The following is a 21183-nucleotide window of genomic DNA, read 5'->3' as shown; positions in this document are numbered from 1 at the left end:
TATCTGATGTAAGGTGAGTGATCTGCACGAACACAAATACTCTTATCTCGCTGAAATCTTGACGGATTTACAAACGGTTTGGTTTCTTACAAACGTTATTAACGTGGCTATAATTCTGGATGATTGAACATGTTGAAATATATAATTATTCATAAGTATGCAGTGTCATAACTACATCTCTGACGTTTATAACAAACCAACCCGTTTGAAAATCGGTAGAAAATCGAGCAAGTTATGTTTATTTAAAAAGTACATGCACCATTAAAACACGTTACGAGTGAGCGAGTCCCCTGTGGCAAGATGGCCGCCAGGTGCGGACGTCGACCTCCATTGGCCAGCAGCGCGGATGAGACATCTAGCCTTTATTATGTAATCTATGGGTAGACCACCATGGACCACCAGCTGTTTCAAACTGGTATGTTCGTGGAGTTCTTCGTAACATTGTGCGTTTCTCAGGTAAAATGACAAATATTTGAATTTGATGTTCAAAATAGATGTTCAATTTAATGTAAAGATTATCTTCAAATGACATACATTCAGCAATATACAATTTGTGACATTTGTAAAGAATATTGCTCAAACATCTAGGCAAGAAAATACAGTAGCGACATTACATGGGGAAAAGGTTCATTAAATTTACACAGCGCATTTAATCTGAAAATACGTTTTAAATCGTGACTTCTCGTTCAATGTTTGATTTTTGTTTCTGCACACCAATGAATAAAATACTTACAGGGCACTTTTATAAACAGGCACAATAAAAAGTTAAGTTACAGTATCCTCTGAATGTTTAAATAGTCAAAAATAAAACAAACGGACACACACACAAAGGAGACCTAAAGTCTAGCGGGCGGGTTCGCGGTTCCTCTGCCAGGCGTACTGGTCCGTACACTGAAATCTGTAGCGCAGAAACCTCACTCGCGGCTTCATGTGGAAGTCAGCAGGTATCTTCCAGTTCCACATTTTCTGCACCTTTCAGAAAGCGCAGAGATCAGTTCAGAGGTCAGAGGTCAAGCTAGCAGGAAAGTCATTTACTAGCTGAAAATTGTGCAGCTTTTGATTTAAAGGGATAGTTCACCCAAAAAGGAAAATTCTGTCACTCACCCTCGTGTTGTTACAAACCCGTAAGACTTTCGTTCATCTTCGGAACACAAATGAAGATCTTTTCGATGAAATCTGAGAGCTTTCTGTCCCTCCACTGACAGCTACGCAACTAACACTTGGATGCTTCAAAAAGTTCAAGAGATCTTAAAACTAATCCATATGAATGGAGCGGTTTAGTCCAAATTTTCTGTAGAGACTCGATCGCTTTATCTGATGAACAGATTGAATTTAGGCTTCTATTCACTTATGGCGCTTTTCCACTGCATGGTACGGTACGGTTCGGTACGGCACGGCACGCTTTGGCGCTTTTCCACTGCATGGTACGGTCCGGCTCGGTTCGGTACGGCTCACTTATGGCGCATTTCCACTGCATGGTACGGTACGGTACGGCTCGCTTCGGCTCGCTTTAAATGGTACCACCTCTGTTGAGGTTCCAGGCGTACCGTACCGATACTAAATGTGACGTGAAAACACTGCAGATCACTGATTGGTCAGACAGAATCGTCACTTCAGCGTCATTGTATTTGCGACACGAGACACTAAACCCGCTAGATTTAAATAGCCAGACAACACACGCACACGGCTACCACCGGACCTACAATAACGATCAGTCCCACCCACTTTGAAGCGGTACTAACTGCAGTGGAAAAGCAACCGAGCTAAAGCGAACCGAACCGTGCCGTACCGAGTCAAGTCGTACCACGCAGTGGAAAAGCAAAGCGAGCCGAACCGTTCCGCGCTGAATCGAACCGTACCATGCAGTGGAAAAGCGCCATTATAAACATTCATCAACTCAGACATAAGTTACAATAAACAGAAGCAGCATGTTCACTTGACGTGTGAGAACCAATTAAGTTCAGTCTTGTGTTACGCAGCACGCTTGAGCTTCAGCAAGAACCAATGAGGTTCATCCTGTAACACCGTGTCCTAACTACACACAGCACAACGCCGCGACGCGATTAAATTGATCTTTTCCATGTTAATCAGAGTTTTTGTCCTAACCAGCCGCGACGATGATTCTATTTTAGAAACGGTTTCTATTTTTCTGTAACGTCGCGCTGGAACAACAATCACAAAGTGTGGCGATGATAATCTCAGGCACTGTTTATGTGCTTTATTTAATGTTAAAAGCGTGTAATGTTACTCTGAATATCATTTAGTGCTCCAGCTTTGAGCTGTAAAAGCAACAATGGATAATTCACCTCAAATCTTGAAATTAAACAAACGGACACAAGAACGTTCAAACTGTGAAGAAACAAGTGTATTATTTGACAAAGATTGTTTTAGTAACTCAGTAGCGTATGTATTTTTATAATGTTTAAATGGTGTGATATTTGTGAATTTGATTATGTACTTATCCATTTTCTTGCGAGTGCCGTCAAGATTACTCTCTGGTGCCGTGCACTCGTCGCGAGACTCCGCCCACACGCCGTTCTGATTGGCTGTGGGTTTTGATTGATTTGTACGCATCTCACAGTCGCCTCTAGTGTGGACAGACAAATTATTTGTCGCTGGATCTTATCGCGTCTGGTTAGGACACAGCAGGTTTGAGCTTCAGCAAGAACCAATGAGGTTTGTTCTCACTTCTCAAGCAGGTTCGGTTGAGCTTCTGTTTATGTTCGCTGATCAATGTTTAAATGTAAATAAAAGCATAATTTAAATCTGTTCATCATATAAAGCGATCGTGTCTCTTCAGAAAATTTGGACTAAACCACTCAATTCAAATGGATTAGTTTTACATTCTCTTATGAACTTTTTGAAGCATCACACTGGTATGTGCGTAGCTGTCAATGGAGAGACAGAAAACTCTCAGATTTCATTTAAATATATTCAATTGTGTTTTAAAGAAGAAAGTCTTACGGGTTTGAAACGATATGAGGTTGAGTATTTAATGACAGAATCTTCATGTTTCGGTGAACTATCCCTTTTAAGCTTTTGGTGTGGTGTCCAAACTCATTGAGCATCTTTCATGAAACACGAGGACAGCGGATATCTGTGCAAATCCTCTGTAACCCTATTCTTGCGTATATTATTTGCACCGAAATTGCAGAGAGAGTGGTTTGCATCCTATTAGTGTGCAATAGTATATTATATATAAAATAGCATATGTGGAAACAGACATTTCTTTTTAAAATACATTTACTGTTACTTTTGATCAATTCTATGCATCCTTGCTAAATAAAAACATTTTACTGAGCCCAAACTTTTGAACAGTAGTGCACCTTAAAATAATCCTATCAACAAACATCTGTATCAATTATAATGAAGGTTCAAACATGATATTTCTGAGATGATTTGGACCGTTTGTTTGTTTATGCTTCCGCTGAATATGCGAGTGCATAGATATGTCAGCATGAAGCGGTGTGTGTGGAGAGTTTCAGACCCACCTTCAGGACCCTGACCAGATGTGTGGTACTGTTCACCTGCTGATACTGGACAGAACAAGCAAAACAGAGAAAAGAGAAGAGCTGTTGAGCATCTGTTCATCATCACGGCAGCTCGATCAGACATGAATTTATTCACAAGGTTATGGACGATCGTTTTCCATGACAGTTTTTTTGGCACGGCGGTGGAGGTGAAAAAGCAAGATACGGATCATCATCAGAATCATAATTCATGTGACTGAAGTGAACTCCATTGAAGCTTACCAGCTGGCTGTGTCTGTTCCGTAGCACCAGGTTGGCCTGTTAGAGGAGAACAAACCATGTGACATGTGGAGATGCTCCGATCAAAACTACTGATTTGATGAATTCACCCTGTTAACATGCAGTTTAGCAGGTAGTGGGATTTAAAAACACATTTGACATGAATCTGTTTTGTGTGGCTTGACAAAAATAAATATTAAAATAAACATAATTTATGCAAAAAATATGCACAATTTAATAATTTATTGTATAAATATGTTTATGGTATATACTATGTTTACGATGGTATATTTTTGGTAAGGGCAGCTTACCTGGATAGTCAGTATATATGCAGTATATATATATATATATATATATATATATAATATCATATATATCAACAATGCAGTAAAAACAGAAATCTTGTGAAATATTACATTTTAAAATTAATTTTCTAACATTTTCAGCATCATTACTCCAGTCTTCAGTGTCACATGATCCTTCAGAAATCATTCTAATATGATGATTTGCTGCTTGATTATTATTGGTTCTCAATTATTAATAATGATTCTTATTGTTAGTATTCTTGATTTTTTTTTTTGCTGCTTAATAATTTTGTGGAAACTTTTTTTTTATGAATAGAAAGTTCAAAAGAACAGCATTTATTTGAAATACAAATCCGTTGTAACATTATACAATTGAATGCACTGTTTTAATGCACCCTTGTTGATTAAAAATATGAATGTTATGAATGAGTATAATATGCAATTTGCAGATATGTTATAAACTTACTTGGACTCCCAAGAGTCCCTTGAGGTTTAGCTGTGGCTTAAAAATTAAAAATGGCAAATATATGTTTTCCTTGTAGTTTGTGTTGTAGTTGTGTCACTCACCTGTGCCCATGGCGTCTGTCTGTGAGGAAACCCCTGTGAATGGATCCCCTGTGACTGGAGTTGAGTTTAAGAAAGGTTTGGTTCATTTAGATTGTTTAATAATGTTTTAAAACAATTTCTGCTTTGTAAGCGAACCCTTGCAAAAACTGACCTTGGTAATCATAGTTTCCACCAAAATACCATTGCTATTGTACTTTTGAATTCCCTTCAAACTGGCCTTCGGTGTCTTTCTGTCATTCTCTGCAGAAACTATGTTTACCATGGTATATTTTTTATAAGGGCAGCTTACCTGGATAGTCAGTCCACCTGATGAGACAGATGTTTTCAAACGTAATTTACCTGGTAAGTCTGTCTGAACCATGCTACTATGTGTCTCTGAGGCATCTGCAAGTTTGACAAGAACATTGATATGCCAGAGAAATCATACAGAGATTGTTAATGAAGCTCATTATGACATATACACTATAACATACCCTTGTATATACTGTATGTAAGTGCATTAAACGATTTTAATGTCCGACGTGAAGACACAGAAACACCCGATGCGGAGTGCATTCAAATCGTTTAATTCACAGTTAGCCGTGGATTATCCCGCTTCTACCATGGTCATTTACCAGCATTAACAAGTTAAAACTGTTTTGTTTGATTAAGACTGATTGTTTGCAGCACAATATTTGGCAGGAAACTCTCTCAAAAGCTGTAAGTTTAATTACTTAAAAAACAGCAAAGTTACCCCCTTGTGTGTGTATGTGCTTCAGCGCATTAATATAGAACGGTGATTAAACAGACTGGAACTACCTGTGTATTAAACAGTAGTGTGTGTGTGTGTGTGTGTGTGTGTGTGTGTGTGTGTGTGTGTGTATTAAAGTAACTCACCTGTGAATCCAGTCCCAGTTGCATGAACAGAATCTGCTTTTCAGAAACACACTACACATGAAACCCTGCCCTGATAGATTGACATGTGTCTGGGTGAACTGAGGAAACGTGGTTACCTGTGTAATTCGGCATGCCGTCAGTCACAGCTAGGTGTCCCTGCCCTGAATAACAGGAAATAGCACGTTGTAAATACTGTATTTACTACTTAAAGGAATACTCCACTTATTTGGAAATAGGCTCATTTTCCAACTCCCCTAGAGTTAAACCGTTGAGTTTTACCGTTTTCGAATCCATTCAGCCGATCTCCGGGTCTGGCGGTAGCACTTTTAGCATAGCTTAGCATTGATCATTGAATCTGATTAGACCGTTAGCATCTCTCTCAAAAAATGACCAAAGAGTTTCTATATTTTTTATTTTTAAAACTTGACTCTTCTGTAGTTACATCGTGTACTAAGACCGACAGAAAATGAAAATGCTAAGCTATGCTAAAAGTGCTACCGCCAGACCCGGAGATCGGCTGAATGGATTCGAAACCGGTAAAACTGTTTAACTCTAGGCGAGATGGAAAATGAGCCTATTTCCAAAAAAGTGGAGTGTTCCTTTAAAGTACTCATTTGTTGTGTACTCACCTGTCACGTCTGTTTGAGCCTGTCCTTCAGTCACCAGATCTCCCGCCACACCTGATCGACAGATCCGTTATTACACACCAATGCTGCTTTTACAATCACTCGTGATGGATTTATTCAATATGTTTGGTAAAATTTCAAAGATAATACCTGCCATATCTGTCTGCGCACTTCCACCGGTGACACCGTCACGTCCTTTGAGAGGGCGAAACAAAGTTTATTATTTCATACACAATGAAAATTTTAAGTGCTTTACATAAAAATACTTTTAAAAGAATCATACAACAATCTGTGGAAGCCCATTTCTGACGCATAAGTATGCTTATAATTATGACTAAATCATATAAGATTAAAGTCGAAATTATGAATTAAAAAGTTGAAAACTTCTTATATCATAATTTCAACTTTAATCTCATATGACAGTCATAATTGATTTAGTAGCCTATGTACTTAGTATGTCATAAATTTGATTTATCTCATAATTTTGACCTTTACTCAGATTATTGGCTTTCTCACAATCCTAATTTAGTATTTCATAATTTCGTTTTAGTAGGCTGTCAAAATTATAACTTAGCATGTCATAATGTTGACTTTTTAATCTCATAATTATGATTTAGTAGGCTATGATCATTATTTCGATTTGTAATATTTTTTTAAATTTAATAATTATACCTTATAGGTCTATGTCATAATGTTTACTAATTATGTCAATTTTGACTTTCTATGTCATAATTTCAATTTTTAATCCCATAAATGACTGTATGTCATTTATTATGTTTTTAATATATTTATTATATATTATGTTATTATGTGTTTTTATTATGATCTACAAAAGCTTTTTTTTTCTGATGCGGAAATGGACTTCCATAACAATCGCTGCATAGGCCTAAGAAATAAAAAGCATTATTCAATTTATTAAAAGTAATAAAAAGCAAAGAAGTAAAAAGAGAGATGCATTAAAATGAAGAAATCAAGTTTATTATTATTATTATTATATTGATTATAATTTAACATATTCTTACCAGTCGTGTCAGCATAAGGGCTGAGGGTGTGATCAACTAACGTTAGATCAAGTGTGCCAACTGAAAATAAGAAAAATTGCATTTATAAACGTGCTAACTAGATTAATATTTGCGCAAAGGTGATTTGTGTGATACTAACCTGCATCTGGATGTGAGCTGACGGCATGCTGGTCTCCTGTACAGACAAGTAAGTTATTATTACATTAGCTCTGCTCCAAAACCTAGAGAGCTGCATTGCTGTCTCAACCGCTGCTGACTAGATAAATACCATGATGGCACAACTCACATATGAGTTTGGTGTTAGCATGATGCTAAGCTAATAATGACACAAGCCTAATTAGTATAAAACGCTTAAATATTTGTCTGCTTTGATTAGATTAAACTATTTTATAAATAACTTTCAGTATTCATTGTAATAAGTTTTTTTTTTTTGGGGTATAATTTATGGTAAACATATTTCAATTTCACCATTTTGGATGGGTTTTTATCTCAAGGTATCCTGGAATTCTCTTCTCTACAAATACAGATAGGCCTAATAATTTTAGTAAAACCATAAAATAATACTGTCTACTTTTTGGAACAACCCACTAGGTTTTGGAACAATTAATTTAAGGGAAGACGCCACAGGTTAGAAGGGAGAACATTTTAACTGATACTTCCCCAGTTAAGACAATTGTTTTTTGTTTTTTGAAATGTTGTTTAAAATATGCAAATGAGGCTTTATTTAATTAAGTATGCACTAATTTCCATCCATTTCTAGAACAGAAATATGAACATTGGATAAAGCCAGTTGTAAAATTCTTGTTTCATCAGAGTTCAAGATTTTTACAGAGAATATCTCTTTTAATCCCTTCATAAATCAGAAAATGTTGTCAACAGCCATAAAAAAAATCACCATATTTTAGGAATAAAATATTAGTAAAAAATAAATAAATAAAAACTTTTCATAAGCAAAATCTCAATATTGACTAGTGCATGAAACCGACAATGGTTTTGCCTGTAGGGTCTTGACTAAATTAGTTCAATAACAGTTGTGTATGAATTAAATAGTTTGTTGCAAAATTAGTTGATATTAAATATTGGCTATATTAAATAAAGTCACCATAAAGTATTGTAGCATAGTTTTACACCCAACATATCAAAAAGCATGTCCTTTTTTAAAATAGCTATGATATGCTTTAGTTACATCAAATGATCCATGATTCTTGTATTTTAAATACTAATTTCAACTTTAATACGTCAACTTTAATACTAATTTCAACTTTAATACTTCAACTTTAATTCGTCAACTTTAATATTCAGCTAGCAAACTGTTAGTGTTAGGGTTACAGACGTGCACCAAAAGCCACAAATCTTTGATTGTGATTTCCTGGCGGCTTTTTAAACCTGCCGTGATAAATATTTTCCGTGTTGAGCACAAGCATTTGGTAAACCCGCGCAACCCCACTGGTTATAGACCGACTAGCCAAGAGAAGACGCATAAAAATTGAATTATGGCTAACAAATCAATAGAGTTTCAGTGATGTCATGGAGCCGGCTGATGTAGTACCAGCTGTGTGTTGCATCTCCGTCGCCGCGTCGTGATGGCCTGTTGGGAAAGACTCACATTGATTCCAGGATATTACTCTGTCAATAACATGATGTTGTGATTGTGTGTTGATTGATTAGTTGTGTGTTTTATTGCTAGACACATACTGATGTCGAGATGAATGGCCGGAGGGTCACCTGTGAACGAATCCAGACACACACTGCAGTTCTCTCTCTTTTATAGATGGTTTATATACTTTTATAGAGATATGAACGTACCTTTCTGTATGTCTACCACAGGTTTGTGCCGGCCGTTTCCGTTTCCTGTAATGCAGTAATGAATGATGTGTCAAAATAATATGGTATGATCATATCCCCACTGGACAAGTGTCAACCAGCTTGGACCAGCTAGAAACCATGCAAAAGTAGCATTAGATGGTGAGTTGACATGTTGACACGAGCTTACCGTTCGTATCGGGTGAATCTGCACCATTATTATCTGCCCCCCCTTCTGAGGAGAACAAGATGACAGATGAATATGTGTCTCATATGAACATGAACATGTCTCATATCTGCTAATGTTTTCTTTTTATGTTGAAAATACACTTTACAATAAGGTTCCTTTTATTGACATTAGTTACCTACTTTAGTTAATATTAATAAGATTAATAAATGCTGTAGAAGTATTTTTCATTGCTAGTTTAAGTTCATTTTTAAAATCAAAGAAGTTGTATCTGTTAAAATTAGTTCATGCACTACTAACATGAACTATTGCATTTTTGTTAAAGGAACACTCCACTTTTTTTTGAAAACAGGTTCATTTTCCAACTCCCCTTGGGTTTTTTTTTTTTTTTTCCTAGAGTTAAACAGTTGAGTTTTACCGTTTTCGAATCCATTCAGCCGATCTCCGGGTCTGGCGGTAGCACTTTTAGCATAGCTTAGCATAGATCATTGAATCTGATTAGACCGTTAGCATCTCTCTCAAAAAATGACCAAAGAGTTTCGATATTTGTCCTATTTAAAACTTGACTCTTCTGTAGTTACATCGTGTACTAAGACCGACATAAAATGAAAAGTTGCCATTTTCTAGGCCAATATGACTAGGAACTATAACGTTACTCTCATTCCTGCGTAATAATCAAGGAACTGCTGCCGTACCAGCAGTGCAATGATATTACGCAGCGGCTGAAAATAGTCCCCAGCTCGGTAACTTCCAACGTGATCAGCACTAAGTTTGTAATATCGTTGCGCTGCTGGTACGGCAGCAGTTCCTTGACTATACGCAGGAATGAGAGTAACAACTTTTAATTTTCTGTCAGTCTTAGTACACGATATAACTACAGAAGAGTCAAGTTTTAAATAGGACAAATTATCTAAACTCTTTGGTCATTTTTTTGAGAGAGATGCTAACGGTCTAATCAGATTCAATGATCTATGCTAAGCTATGCTAAAAGTGGTACCGCCAGACCCGGAGATCGACTGGATGGATTCGAAAACGGTAAAACTGTTTAACTCTAGGGGAGTTGGAAAATGAGCCTATTTCCAAATAAAGTGGAGTGTTCCTTTAACTGACATTGACAAAGATGAATAAATCCTGTAATATATTGCTAATAGTTTGTTTGAGGCATGTTAGTTAATGCATAAAGACCTTATTGTAAAGTGTTGGCAAAATAGGTAACTTTTACCTGAATAGTCTATGAAGGAATGACCCGGATGTGACATCGTGTCAAAGACTACTGATGAATCTGTAAAAGTCAGTCTGATTTTAGATTCAACACACCTTTGGCCTGGTTTCACAGACGGGGCTTAGATTAAGCCAGGATTAGGCCTTAGTTTAATTGGGAGATTTAAGTCGCTTTTATAAATGTGCCTTAGAAAAAAAACATTACCGGTGTGCGTCTTGAGACAAAACAATAGCACTGACATATTTTAAGATATATCGGTGCAAGTTGCTTTCAGTTAAAACAGCTCAAACATGCAGTTTAGTCTGAGACTAGACTTAAACCTCGTCTGTGAAACCGGGGTTTCTGTTTTAGTGTTTCAGCAGACCGTGCAGGACTGTTGTTCAACATCAGTTTACCTGTTGTGTCGGCCGGTGACTTTGATTGGGCTCCATTATCAGACGTGCCTGAAGACACAAGGGATTATTTAACCACTTATTGACCTGCACTGGGGCCCGGAGACCCCAGCGACGGCCCTGTCTGTTAACACACTTACAGACAAATGCTTTACTTACTGATTGAGTGTGTATAATCACCATTCCCACTGTCAGCAGACACATAATCTGGCCCCGCAGAGTCTGATACACACAACAAGACACGGTTAGCAAGATCAATTACTGGTTTACTAGACATGTTGACATGACTATTTAAAGATGATCTATCTATCTATCTATCTATCTATCTATCTATCTATCTATCTATCTATCTATCTATCTATCTATCTATCTATCTATTTATCTATCTATCCATCTATCATCTATTTATCTATCTATCCATCTATCTATCCATCTATAATCTATCCATCTATCATCTATCTATTTATCTATCTATCTATCTATCTATCTATCTATCTATCATCTATCCATCTATCTATCGTCTGTCCATCTATCATCCATCTATCATCTATCTGTCTATCCATCCATCTATCCATCCATCTATTCATCTATCTATCCATCTATCTATCCATCCATCTATCTGTCTATAATCTATCTATCCATCTATCTATCTATCATCCATCTATCGTCTATCCATCCATCCATCTATCTAACTATCTATCCATCTATCATCTATCTATCCATCTATCTATTTATCTATCTATCCATCTATCTATCTATCGTCTGTCCATCTATCATCCATCTATCATCTATCTGTCTATCCATCCATCTATCCATCCATCTATTCATCTATCTATCCATCTATCTATCTATCATCCATCTATCATCTATCCGTCTATCCATCCATCCATCCATCCATCCATCCATCCATCTATCTATCTATCTATCTATCTATCTATCTATCTATCTATCTATCTATCTATCTATCTATCTATCTATCTATCTATCTATCTATCTATCTATCTCCTACACTCATTCAGTAAGTTGAGTTATGATTTCAGTGATCAGTCTGTGTAATCTATACAGATGCATGAAACCCCAGTGACCTCTCGTGACACTAAACACGTCTCTGAAAGTTGTCATTACACCCCCTTTGGAGCCCGTGTCAAGACTAAGTCTGACAGAGTTTATTAGACGTGTGCTGGGATAATCCCATGGCTACTGGGGTAAAAGCACTCTGAATTTACAGGACCTAAAGGAGGCCAGAGCGGCAGCCAGCAGCCATTACCTGGAGGAGCGTCTAGAACCGGGCCGCCACTGGACGGGTGCCCTGGACTCAGGCCAGCGGCTGGAACGGAGAACCAGTGAGAGAGAAAAGACAGCTTTGATTCACACCAGTCATCTTTCAGTAAATTATTAGGTAGAGAACAGAAACTGGCTGGTTTATTCTGTCAGCGCAGCCCATAATTAGTACAGCGTGACAGCTGGACGGATCGGATGATGGCTCTCAGCGCCGTATGTGAGCCGTTTCACAGCATGGGCATAAATGTAAATCATGTAAATTTAACTAGTGCGGGACGTCCTGTTTATTACAAGGCCAATGAGATCAGCAGAAAGCAATTCTGGTGTCCGCAGCCCAAAAGCCATAAACATCAAGCCTCTCTGGTTATGAAAAATGGACAGCGAGAAGTGGACGCTTACCTGCCGAGTCCACCTGAAATGCGAGTCCCATGTGATCTGTTGAGACAGCGTCAGTTACTAGGCATGTGGGTGGAACGTCTGGAGGAGTGTCTAAGAGGTCTAAAAGCGTACCTAGACCGTCTGTTTGGGTGTCTGGACCCAAGCTCTCTCCTATTCCACCTGTAGAGGGAGACATTCTGAGTCCAAACTGAGGAACAACATTCACTAATGAAGGAGACATCCACTAATGAAGGAGAATGAAGGAATGCTCACCCATTAAGCCAACAAGGAAGTCATGGCTTGATTGGTCTATTATGCCTGCAATGAAAGTATATATTCAGTATGTTCTGATGCTCACATTATTGACTGGCTGATAGATTCAACTCGGTAACTAAATTTTGACTAAATAACATTTGTTTTTGTAAGTGTGAAGAGTTGAACTGATGTTTACCTGTTATTTCCAGATGGGGGCTTGAGCCAAATGAATCAAAACCACCTGAGATGTGCACACAACAAAAGACGCACATGTGAGAACTGAAGTGTGTAAGTATCTTGGGAATTAATGGTTCTTCCATGCTCAGGTTTTAAATCATGTTTTTATACCTGTTCCTTGTATCTGAGATGTGCCTGGCATGAAATGATCCAAACCTGCATCAAAAACAGCAAAGATATTGTTATTTTTATTATCTGTTCATGTTGTATGAAATGTCAGTCATTAAAAAACAGTATTTCCTCACCTGTGAATCCCGTTTCTCCTCCATTCAGCAGCTGTTTGTGCCCATTACCTGTGAGAGGAACCCGGTTAACGTGACTAAATCGCTCGTTCTGATTAATATGGTGCACAATATTGTTCATTATTATAACACACGATAATACTCACCGTTAGATTCTATCTCTGGGATTTCTGAATTTACAAGACAAAAAGGTTACAGCATGACATCAGTTATCATTTACCAGAAAACATTTGTTTCCCTCAGGTAAACGGTGTATGTAAACTGTGACGTTGTTCACCTGGAGACTCGATTTGAGATCCATCATGAGCCGATTCCCCTGATGCAAGAAGACAAGATCTGTTCTCGTATAAGTGTGTACAGCATTTAAGAAGTAAGAAATGACCTCCATGATATACAATAGAGAGATCCTGTTATACACATACCATTTTCATATTGTGGAGCGAATCCCTCTGACCCTGAACACAATGCACAGAGCATTATTATAACTTTTGCTTATATCATTTTAAAGAGGCCATATTATGCCCTTTCACAAAGTTTTTCATGCTTAAATGTTCAAAAACACCTTATTTTTTATATATTGTACATTATTGCAGCTCCTCTCTTCTCAGTCTGTCAGAAGCGCTCAGTTTACTTCCTGTCTCTATGAAGCCCCTCCTTCTGAAAAGCACAATGTGCTCTGATTGGTCGGCTGGATCAGTGTGTTGTGATTGGTCAAACGCTTTGAGCGTGTTTGGTAAATGCCCCGCCGCTTACCATAACTGAGTTTTAACACACTGCCAACTAACTCAATCCGGCCTGCACCTATATTTTGCGTATGTCATGGGCGGGAATTATTTAAATGAGGAATATTGTGAAGTGTTTTAATGCATGTCTGTGTGAGGTAAAAAGACACAAGCTCTTGAAGCTCCGCCCCCTGTGCTGGGAGCAGCAGCTCATTTGCATTTAAAGGTACAGACACAAAAACTGTGTGTTTTTGCTCACACTCAAAAAGTGACAATTTTAACATGCTGTATAAAAATATATGTGGGTTATTTGAGCTAAAACTCCACATACACACTCTGGGGACATCAAAGACTTATTTTTCATCTTGTGAAAAGGGCATTATACCACTTAAATGAGGAATATTGTGACGTGTTCGTTCCCGGAAGAAAACTCAAGACTACAATGGAGGCGTTTCAGGGAGTTTAGAAACTGTGTCTCACTGATATAGAGAGTAACTCCCGCTGGAGGGACTTTGTAACAGCAACATTACACACTAAAGAAGGTTGGAAATGTAAAAAAGCATATTATGTGCTCTTTCACGAGGAGGTCACCATGTAAGCCTTACATTTGATCGTTTTGATTGAAATACCTGCAGGCTGTGATTGGACCTCGGAGGAAACGACGCCCACACCACCTGACGTCTGCCCTGCTGATGGTCGGCCAAACGTGTGGCTGGATGACATTGTTGACCCATGACCTGCTGCTATGTGGCCTGATGACCCTTGACCTGATGGCACTGTGAGATTGACAAAGATATCACATTATGCGGTGCGTGAAACATTAACCAATAGTTTTTCATGAACTAGAATATTCAGTAACTCTTTTCTTGCGGTCTTTAGGTATAATGTATTATAAAGGTATTCATAATGTACATTATAATGGATTATATAAATGTAACCAAAGTGAAAATGCATTATAATATCTGCAGATTCCTTGTTACATATGAAATTGTTTGATTCTCATGTGTTTTAATGAATTTCACTTTGTGGTTACAATTCATGAGATCACACATTATAATGTTCATTAATGCATTAAACATACTTACATAATGCATTATATATATATAAAGGCTTCAAGTAAAGTTTTAGAGAATATTCCAATATTATTAGGCCTTTGGATATATTATGATTTGGTGTGCATAATATAAACAAATTATAAAATACAATATAAACCCTGATTGCCAATATAAACGGATCGATCTCTTACCGAAAGAAATGGACACTGAATGGACCCCGTCTGTGCCTGAAACACATTCAGTTTATTAGGCTTTTCTACAGCTGTAAGTTTCTAAATTATTTGAAATATCCTATTTCTAACAATAATGTACAGTTAATTACCAGGGACTTTTGATCCTGAACCCCCATTAGCACCCGTTCCTCCAGCTCCTGCACCTGAGAACAGGGTTATGTGCATGTTATACACTACTGTTCAAAAGCTTGGGGTCAGTATGATTTTATTTAAAAAAAAAAAAAACTTTTATTTAGAAAGGATGACCAAACTAAAGACATTTACAATGTTAGATTTCAACTAAATGCTGTTCTTTTGAACTTTCTATTCATTTATCAGTTTCCACACAAATACGACACAACTATTTTCAACATTGATAATAATAAATGTTTCTTGAGCAGCAAATCATCATATTATACTGATTTCTGAAGGATCATGTGACACTGAAGACTGGAGTAATGATGCTGAAAATTCAGATTTGATCAAAAGGAATAAATTACATTTTACAATATATTCACATATAAAACAGTTATTTTAAATTGCAGTAATATTTCACAATATTACTGTATTTTTTATCAAATAAATGAAGCCTCGATGAGCATACAGGTGAAACTGGAAAAATTATAATATTGTGCAAAAGTTATAATATATAACTAATATATTATATAGACTCATTACATGCAAAGTGAGATATTTCAAGCCTTTATTTATTATCATTTTGATGATTATGGCTTATAGCTTATGAAAACCATTTCACAATCTTCTCATTTTGAATTTGGGGTTTTCATAAGCCGTAAGCCATAATCATCAAAATTATAACAAATAAAGGCTTGAAATATCTCACTTTGCATGTAATGAGTCTATATAATATATTAGTTTCACCTTTTAAGTTGAATTACTGAAATAAATGAACTTTTGCACCATATTATAATTTTTCGAGTTTCACCTGTAAATGTCTTGACCTCAAACTTTTGAGCAATAGTGTATATTCATTATATGTGTAATTATATTATATACACTTTTATTATTCAAATTTAATATTTGTATTGAATATAGTGCATAATAGGGCATTTAGATTTAAAGTATTGTTAGTATTTATGCAATACAATATGAATGTGTCATTTTTACTTGCTATATGTTTTGTTTTTCAGGCCAAAAGCAGTGATCGGGTACCTGAAGGAACTATCTCTGACTTGAACCCCTCTTGTCCGTCGTAACTTGCACCTGTAAGTGAAATAAATACAGTGATTAGGAAAAAACAAAGGAAAGCATGTTTAGCGCGGGCGAATACCGTACCATGAGAACTTGATCCAGGGGGGCGAGAGTAACCATCTCTACCGTTACTTCCTGTAACACACACACACACACACGCACACGCATTACTGAGAGGCCATTCTTTCTACAGTAATAAAACACTGTCGTCCGTCTGACAATGACAAGCAGTTAAATGAACAACAAAACATGATTATTCTGACTGATGCTGCTTACCATGTGCTCCATGTGAAGCTGCCGATGTGCTGCTGGATGCTGTAATGACAAAAACACTTTTACTTTCTTATTGGACATGAAAGAGAAGATATCAAAGTCAACCTTACTGTCATTTTTAGTGCATTGCATGGCAATGAATAAAAACAAAACCGTTTCTTCAGAAAACACGAGGTCATGAGGACTAAAAAGACCACAGTAAATATGGACAATAGTTCCACAAAGTATACAGAACCTTATCAGCTTCTCTCAAAGTTATAAATTAATATTATTCCAGTAACATAAACAGTTTGTTTAAAGTTATCTGGTCTACATTATCTATACATCATTTAATGGAACGTTTTTTCTCTCTCCAGATTTTAAAATGTAACTTGTTTTAGAATGTTCCGAGAACATGTCTGCAAAAAAAATCACATAACCAAGAAAAAAACGTGTTCAAACAAACTGAATGTTCAGAAATAACGTTTTCATAATGTAATGAGCGAAACGTTCCCAGAACATGGGGTGTTTTCTACACAGGGTCAGTCAGTGTTGCTCTTCTAAAGTAGGGCTTGTGTGAAAGTTTTGCCCCTGATAGATCAGGTTCACACTTACAGACTTGGCCAGTTTGAGTGCCACCATTAAGCTTCTGACCTGGGAAACAAGAGCAAAGGTTTTTGTCAAAAGATGTATTGGACTTCAGGAAGAGAAAAGCGAGGCCTGAAAAGTGGCCATTGAACTTCCAACAAATTCACCTTTCACCAGAGGCCATGAGAGGCTAATGCACTCCGAACAGAACTGGTTTTTGCGTTATCGAGTAGACTTTCCTTACCGTTTGGGGATTCGCCCGCGACGCTGCTGCCAGGAGTCATACCTTGGAGAAAAACAGCCTTTCAGTCTAAACAAGGCCCCGAAACATCGGTCCCACAAACATGCCCTCTCACACTGCGCTAGGCCTGTGGTTTCCACGGGCCCGTGCACCTGATGATGTTTCATCTTTCCACATTTATTAATAAACGGAGCAATGCCGTTCAGCCGCTGTGGCAAAATCTCCACATACCTGATCCCTAAACCAGATTAAGGACCGATTGGCTTTGCTTACTGAGTAGGGTGCACCCAGTGAACTATTTTCCAGTGCTGAGAGGTTCAGTGTTCTCTGCCTCCAGCTTTAAAGAGGATTAGCTTCACCTTACCCAAGCCTTTGGGTGCTGCAGTGGCCTGCTGCGATCCGGCTCCTTTGGGAAAGAGGGACAAGAAACATATTCTTAAGATTCCCGGAGATCATTCCTCACAGGTCAATCAATCGGTTTCGGCCAGGTGGCCCTCCGGAAGAACAAACACACTCTTTTTACATGCGCTTGCATCCCGTGGAAACCAGTTATATACATTTTAAGTTGCTTTTATAGGCGTTTATGAGCATTTTAGATATGATTTTAGTTATTTTTGTTGCGTCTAACTCCAAAAGCTCCAAATCTTTGTCAGTTTTTTAGTCTTTATTCACATTTGTAATTTATACTGGAATATTTGGGGTCAGTAAGATTTCTATTTCAAATAAATGCTGTTTTTTTTACGTTTTCAACGGTTTTCAACATTGATAATGATCAGAAATGTTTCTTGAGCAGCAAATCAGCGTATTAGAATGATTTCTGAAGGATCATGTGACACTGAAGACTGGAGTAATGATGCTGAACATCTTAAAATATATTCAAATAAAAAACAGTAGTAATATTTCACAAAATGACTGTTTTTAGTGTATTTTTGGATCAAATAAATGCAGCCTTGAAGAGACTCTTTAAAATAAATGTTACAGACCCCAAACTTTTAAATGGTAGTGTATCTTAATTACCTTACAAAAAGTACCGTGGTACCTTGGTTTACCAGATGGTTATACTATGGTATTCCAATAAAATCCAATGGAAACACTTTGTAAATACGATGTAAATATTACATATTTTGGTTTCACTTCACTAAATTTTTGTCATGGTATTAACATAATACCACACAAGGTTGTTCAAAGAATAGCATACTTTCCAAAAAACAACATAGTTTTACCATGCTATCATGTCCAATATATATATATGGCAGCATGCTACTTTGATATATATATCATGATACTGTATGATCACCATATTTATACAACATGGTACTTTAAAATCAGACCAAAAAACGAGGTATGACAACCAGTCTTATACAATAAATAATACTATTGTACTTTTTTGTAAGTGTAATTGTTGATGTGATTATGGCAGAATAATAGTATATAGCAGTATACAGTATAATAACAGTATAGCTCAGCCTCATTAAGAAAGACTGACTTTTAAAGCAAATTATGACTCATTATGTGATTATTAAAGATGACTGAGGTTTTGCACAATGGTGGTAAGTTGTGAACTTGTCACCCACCCTTCATATGCTGACCTTTGGAGTCATCATCATCTGTAAAGAAAAGGGAAAATCGATACAGTTTATAACAACCGCTCCTTTCTTTTGCCCTTCTCCTCTTTCTGTCCTGAATCGCTCACAGATCTGCTGACTGTTATCAGAATATAACACGAGTCCACTGAGTTTAGGATTCATTTTCTCCTAGAAACTGTTGCTTTGCTCACTTTAATGGTGTTAAAAATTGGGTTTATGAAGCTTAACGTATTTAAAAAAACGATTCAAGAAACTATTTATCATGAACGTTATAGTATTAACTTCTTATTTTGTCCTTTTGCAGGATCATGTCGTATCAAATTGCCCACAATATGAGCTTCTTGATGTGCAGCTCTCCTCAGGACGCTGAAGAAGTATATGTGAATTATTTTACTCTCTAAAAGACCAACATCTCCTACCATCGTCCTCCTCAGACAGTTCTTCTTCACCCTCTTCAGCCTCAAAGTCATTTTCCTCGGGCTCCTTATCTGTCCGGAGAGAGTGGGCGATTGTGTGAATACGTGCGGCCGCTGTATGCTAAACACAAGTGTGTGTCATTAAATGAAGCCCGCTGGGAGAAGAGCTCGTACCTTCAACAGGAGCCGTTGATATGGTGGACGCCAGAAACACAACAGCCACTGAAGCAATTACAAGATTTCTGTGAAAGCAAAACGATAAGAGTCCAGAATGAGCAAACGTCAAGCAAAATGGCCCCCCAAACTAAGTTAGATGCTGTTTAGGGTATATATCATGCATATTCTCAAAAACAGCTCTGAAAAAATGGCCAACTATTCTCTTGAGTAATGTATGCTTTTAATATGATTTTAACTTGGAAAGTAAATTCAGTGCTTGTTTTCTTTAATACAAGTACGGCTTAAAAGCAATACTTAGCACTGAGTTTACAACAAGATACATATTTTTATGCTGAACTATTGTAATATTCAGAAATAAAGCTGTAGTTGGACAGTATATGACTTAACATCAAAATAGCACAGACTCTAAACTATAACCAGATATAAGTCATATGCAAATTTCATTGAAATGCAAAATTATTAAATACAAATCCTACATAAAACATGCTTTTGTGGTGCTTGCAACACCAAGGTCATGGGTTTGATTCCGAGGGAATGCGAGATTTGATCCATATACGTTGAATGTAAAGTCACTTTATATAAAAGCATCTGCCAAATGCAGGAATGTCCTCATACAAGCACCGTATTAATAAAAACACCCACAGCTCCTCTCTGCTATATATCGATTAATCAGTTGTTCCACTATAATCAATGAAGTCAATTTAAGAGTCAGACCGGTTCTTATAAATCAAGCATTGACTTACCGTGACAGCATCTTTAGCACAGGTTTATGTGGGAAACTGTGCAGCAGACATAAAGCAACCAGCAAATGTGCTTTTGACTTCCTTATGCTTGACTGGGCACCAAAATACATTTTATACCCTTCCAGCCCCCCATCTTGTTAAGGGGCAGGACTTGATGTCTAACCCCAACCCCTGCCATTCAAACTACTCCCTCAGAAGAATGAAGCCACAGGTGAGTCCTGCCACATTTTGATTCATAATTCATATTCAGGTCAGATCTGCAGTCTTCAAGCATTAAAAGGCAGAAATGCTGATGGATATGTACTGTACATTGGCTGTTGACTAATGATGCAAAAGATTAAGATAAAAAGGTCTTTATTTATGGCATGTCCCATCATGCTTTTGGGCCAGCGGTGGGATCAGTAAGGCGGATCAGCCAGTGGAGGGCACAGCCAGCCTTCACAACACCACAGGAACCTGCAGGGGTTTTCTCATCTGAGCGAGGTGGCCTGGCTATAGTTTAAGATCAGAGGTGTCCAGATAGGCCTGGTTCTTTCTTATTTAGCACAAAAAATATGATCCCTTTCACTCAAAAAATGCATGAGTTTCTGATTAAGTGTTTGCACTCAGTCAAAAGTTTGGAATATTTTTTAAATGTTCATTCTCACCATGGCTGCATTTATTTATTTAATAAAAAAAAAATCAGTAAAAACAGTAATATTGTGAAATATTTGTATAATTTAAAATAACTGCTTTCTATCTGAATATATATCAAAATGTAATTTTTTCCTGTGATGAAAAGCTGAATTTTTAGCATCATTACTCCAGTCTTCAGTGTCACATGATCCTTCAGAAATC

The 21183-nt window shown here is 37.2% G+C and overlaps 1 protein-coding gene and 1 long non-coding RNA gene across 6 annotated transcripts; one reads left to right on the top strand and one right to left on the bottom strand.

The window, feature by feature from the left end:
* Positions 1-480: 480 nt before the first annotated feature.
* LOC306986840 (uncharacterized protein) lies at positions 481-20559 on the bottom strand. Of its 4 annotated transcripts, XM_079590547.1 has the most exons (41): positions 20347-20559; positions 19601-19668; positions 19430-19498; positions 18999-19031; positions 17789-17830; positions 17428-17469; positions 17211-17249; positions 16620-16658; positions 16428-16478; positions 16305-16355; positions 15242-15295; positions 15111-15146; positions 14494-14640; positions 13565-13597; positions 13420-13458; positions 13289-13312; positions 13146-13193; positions 13012-13056; positions 12860-12904; positions 12682-12726; positions 12541-12588; positions 12430-12465; positions 12017-12076; positions 10909-10971; positions 10753-10800; positions 10358-10417; positions 9139-9183; positions 8952-8996; positions 8841-8870; positions 8695-8733; positions 7285-7320; positions 7146-7205; positions 6274-6318; positions 6127-6177; positions 5614-5658; positions 5498-5530; positions 4961-5005; positions 4622-4675; positions 3753-3788; positions 3492-3536; positions 481-972 (listed from the first exon to the last, which is right to left on the bottom strand). In XM_079590547.1, the coding sequence occupies exons 1-41, from the start codon at positions 20454-20456 to the stop codon at positions 938-940; spliced, it is 2019 nt and encodes a 672-aa protein (XP_079446673.1). In that variant the 5' UTR covers positions 20457-20559; the 3' UTR covers positions 481-937. The 4 variants fall into 4 exon arrangements, with proteins under 4 accessions (XP_079446673.1, XP_079446674.1, XP_079446675.1 ...); XM_079590548.1 differs by lacking the exons at positions 19601-19668; positions 20347-20559 and having other exon boundaries at positions 9139-9180; positions 19430-19594; XM_079590549.1 differs by lacking the exons at positions 19601-19668; positions 20347-20559 and having other exon boundaries at positions 481-966; positions 19430-19592.
* LOC306986842 lies at positions 7207-19454 on the top strand. 2 transcript variants are annotated; one of them, XR_013795033.1, is made up of 8 exons: positions 7207-7332; positions 8973-9110; positions 12873-12951; positions 13386-13512; positions 14500-14672; positions 15117-15183; positions 16283-16357; positions 19315-19454. It is a non-coding gene; the product is annotated as an uncharacterized lncRNA (long non-coding RNA). The 2 variants fall into 2 exon arrangements; XR_013795032.1 differs by lacking the exon at positions 15117-15183.
* Positions 20560-21183: the final 624 nt, after the last annotated feature.

This window comes from Phoxinus phoxinus (genome assembly GCF_949152265.1).
Source record: "Phoxinus phoxinus genome assembly, chromosome: 19".
Classification (NCBI taxonomy): domain Eukaryota; kingdom Metazoa; phylum Chordata; class Actinopteri; order Cypriniformes; family Leuciscidae; genus Phoxinus; species Phoxinus phoxinus.
The sequence above is the reverse complement of the archived record's forward strand: the minus strand, read 5'-3'. Positions and strand labels throughout refer to the sequence as shown.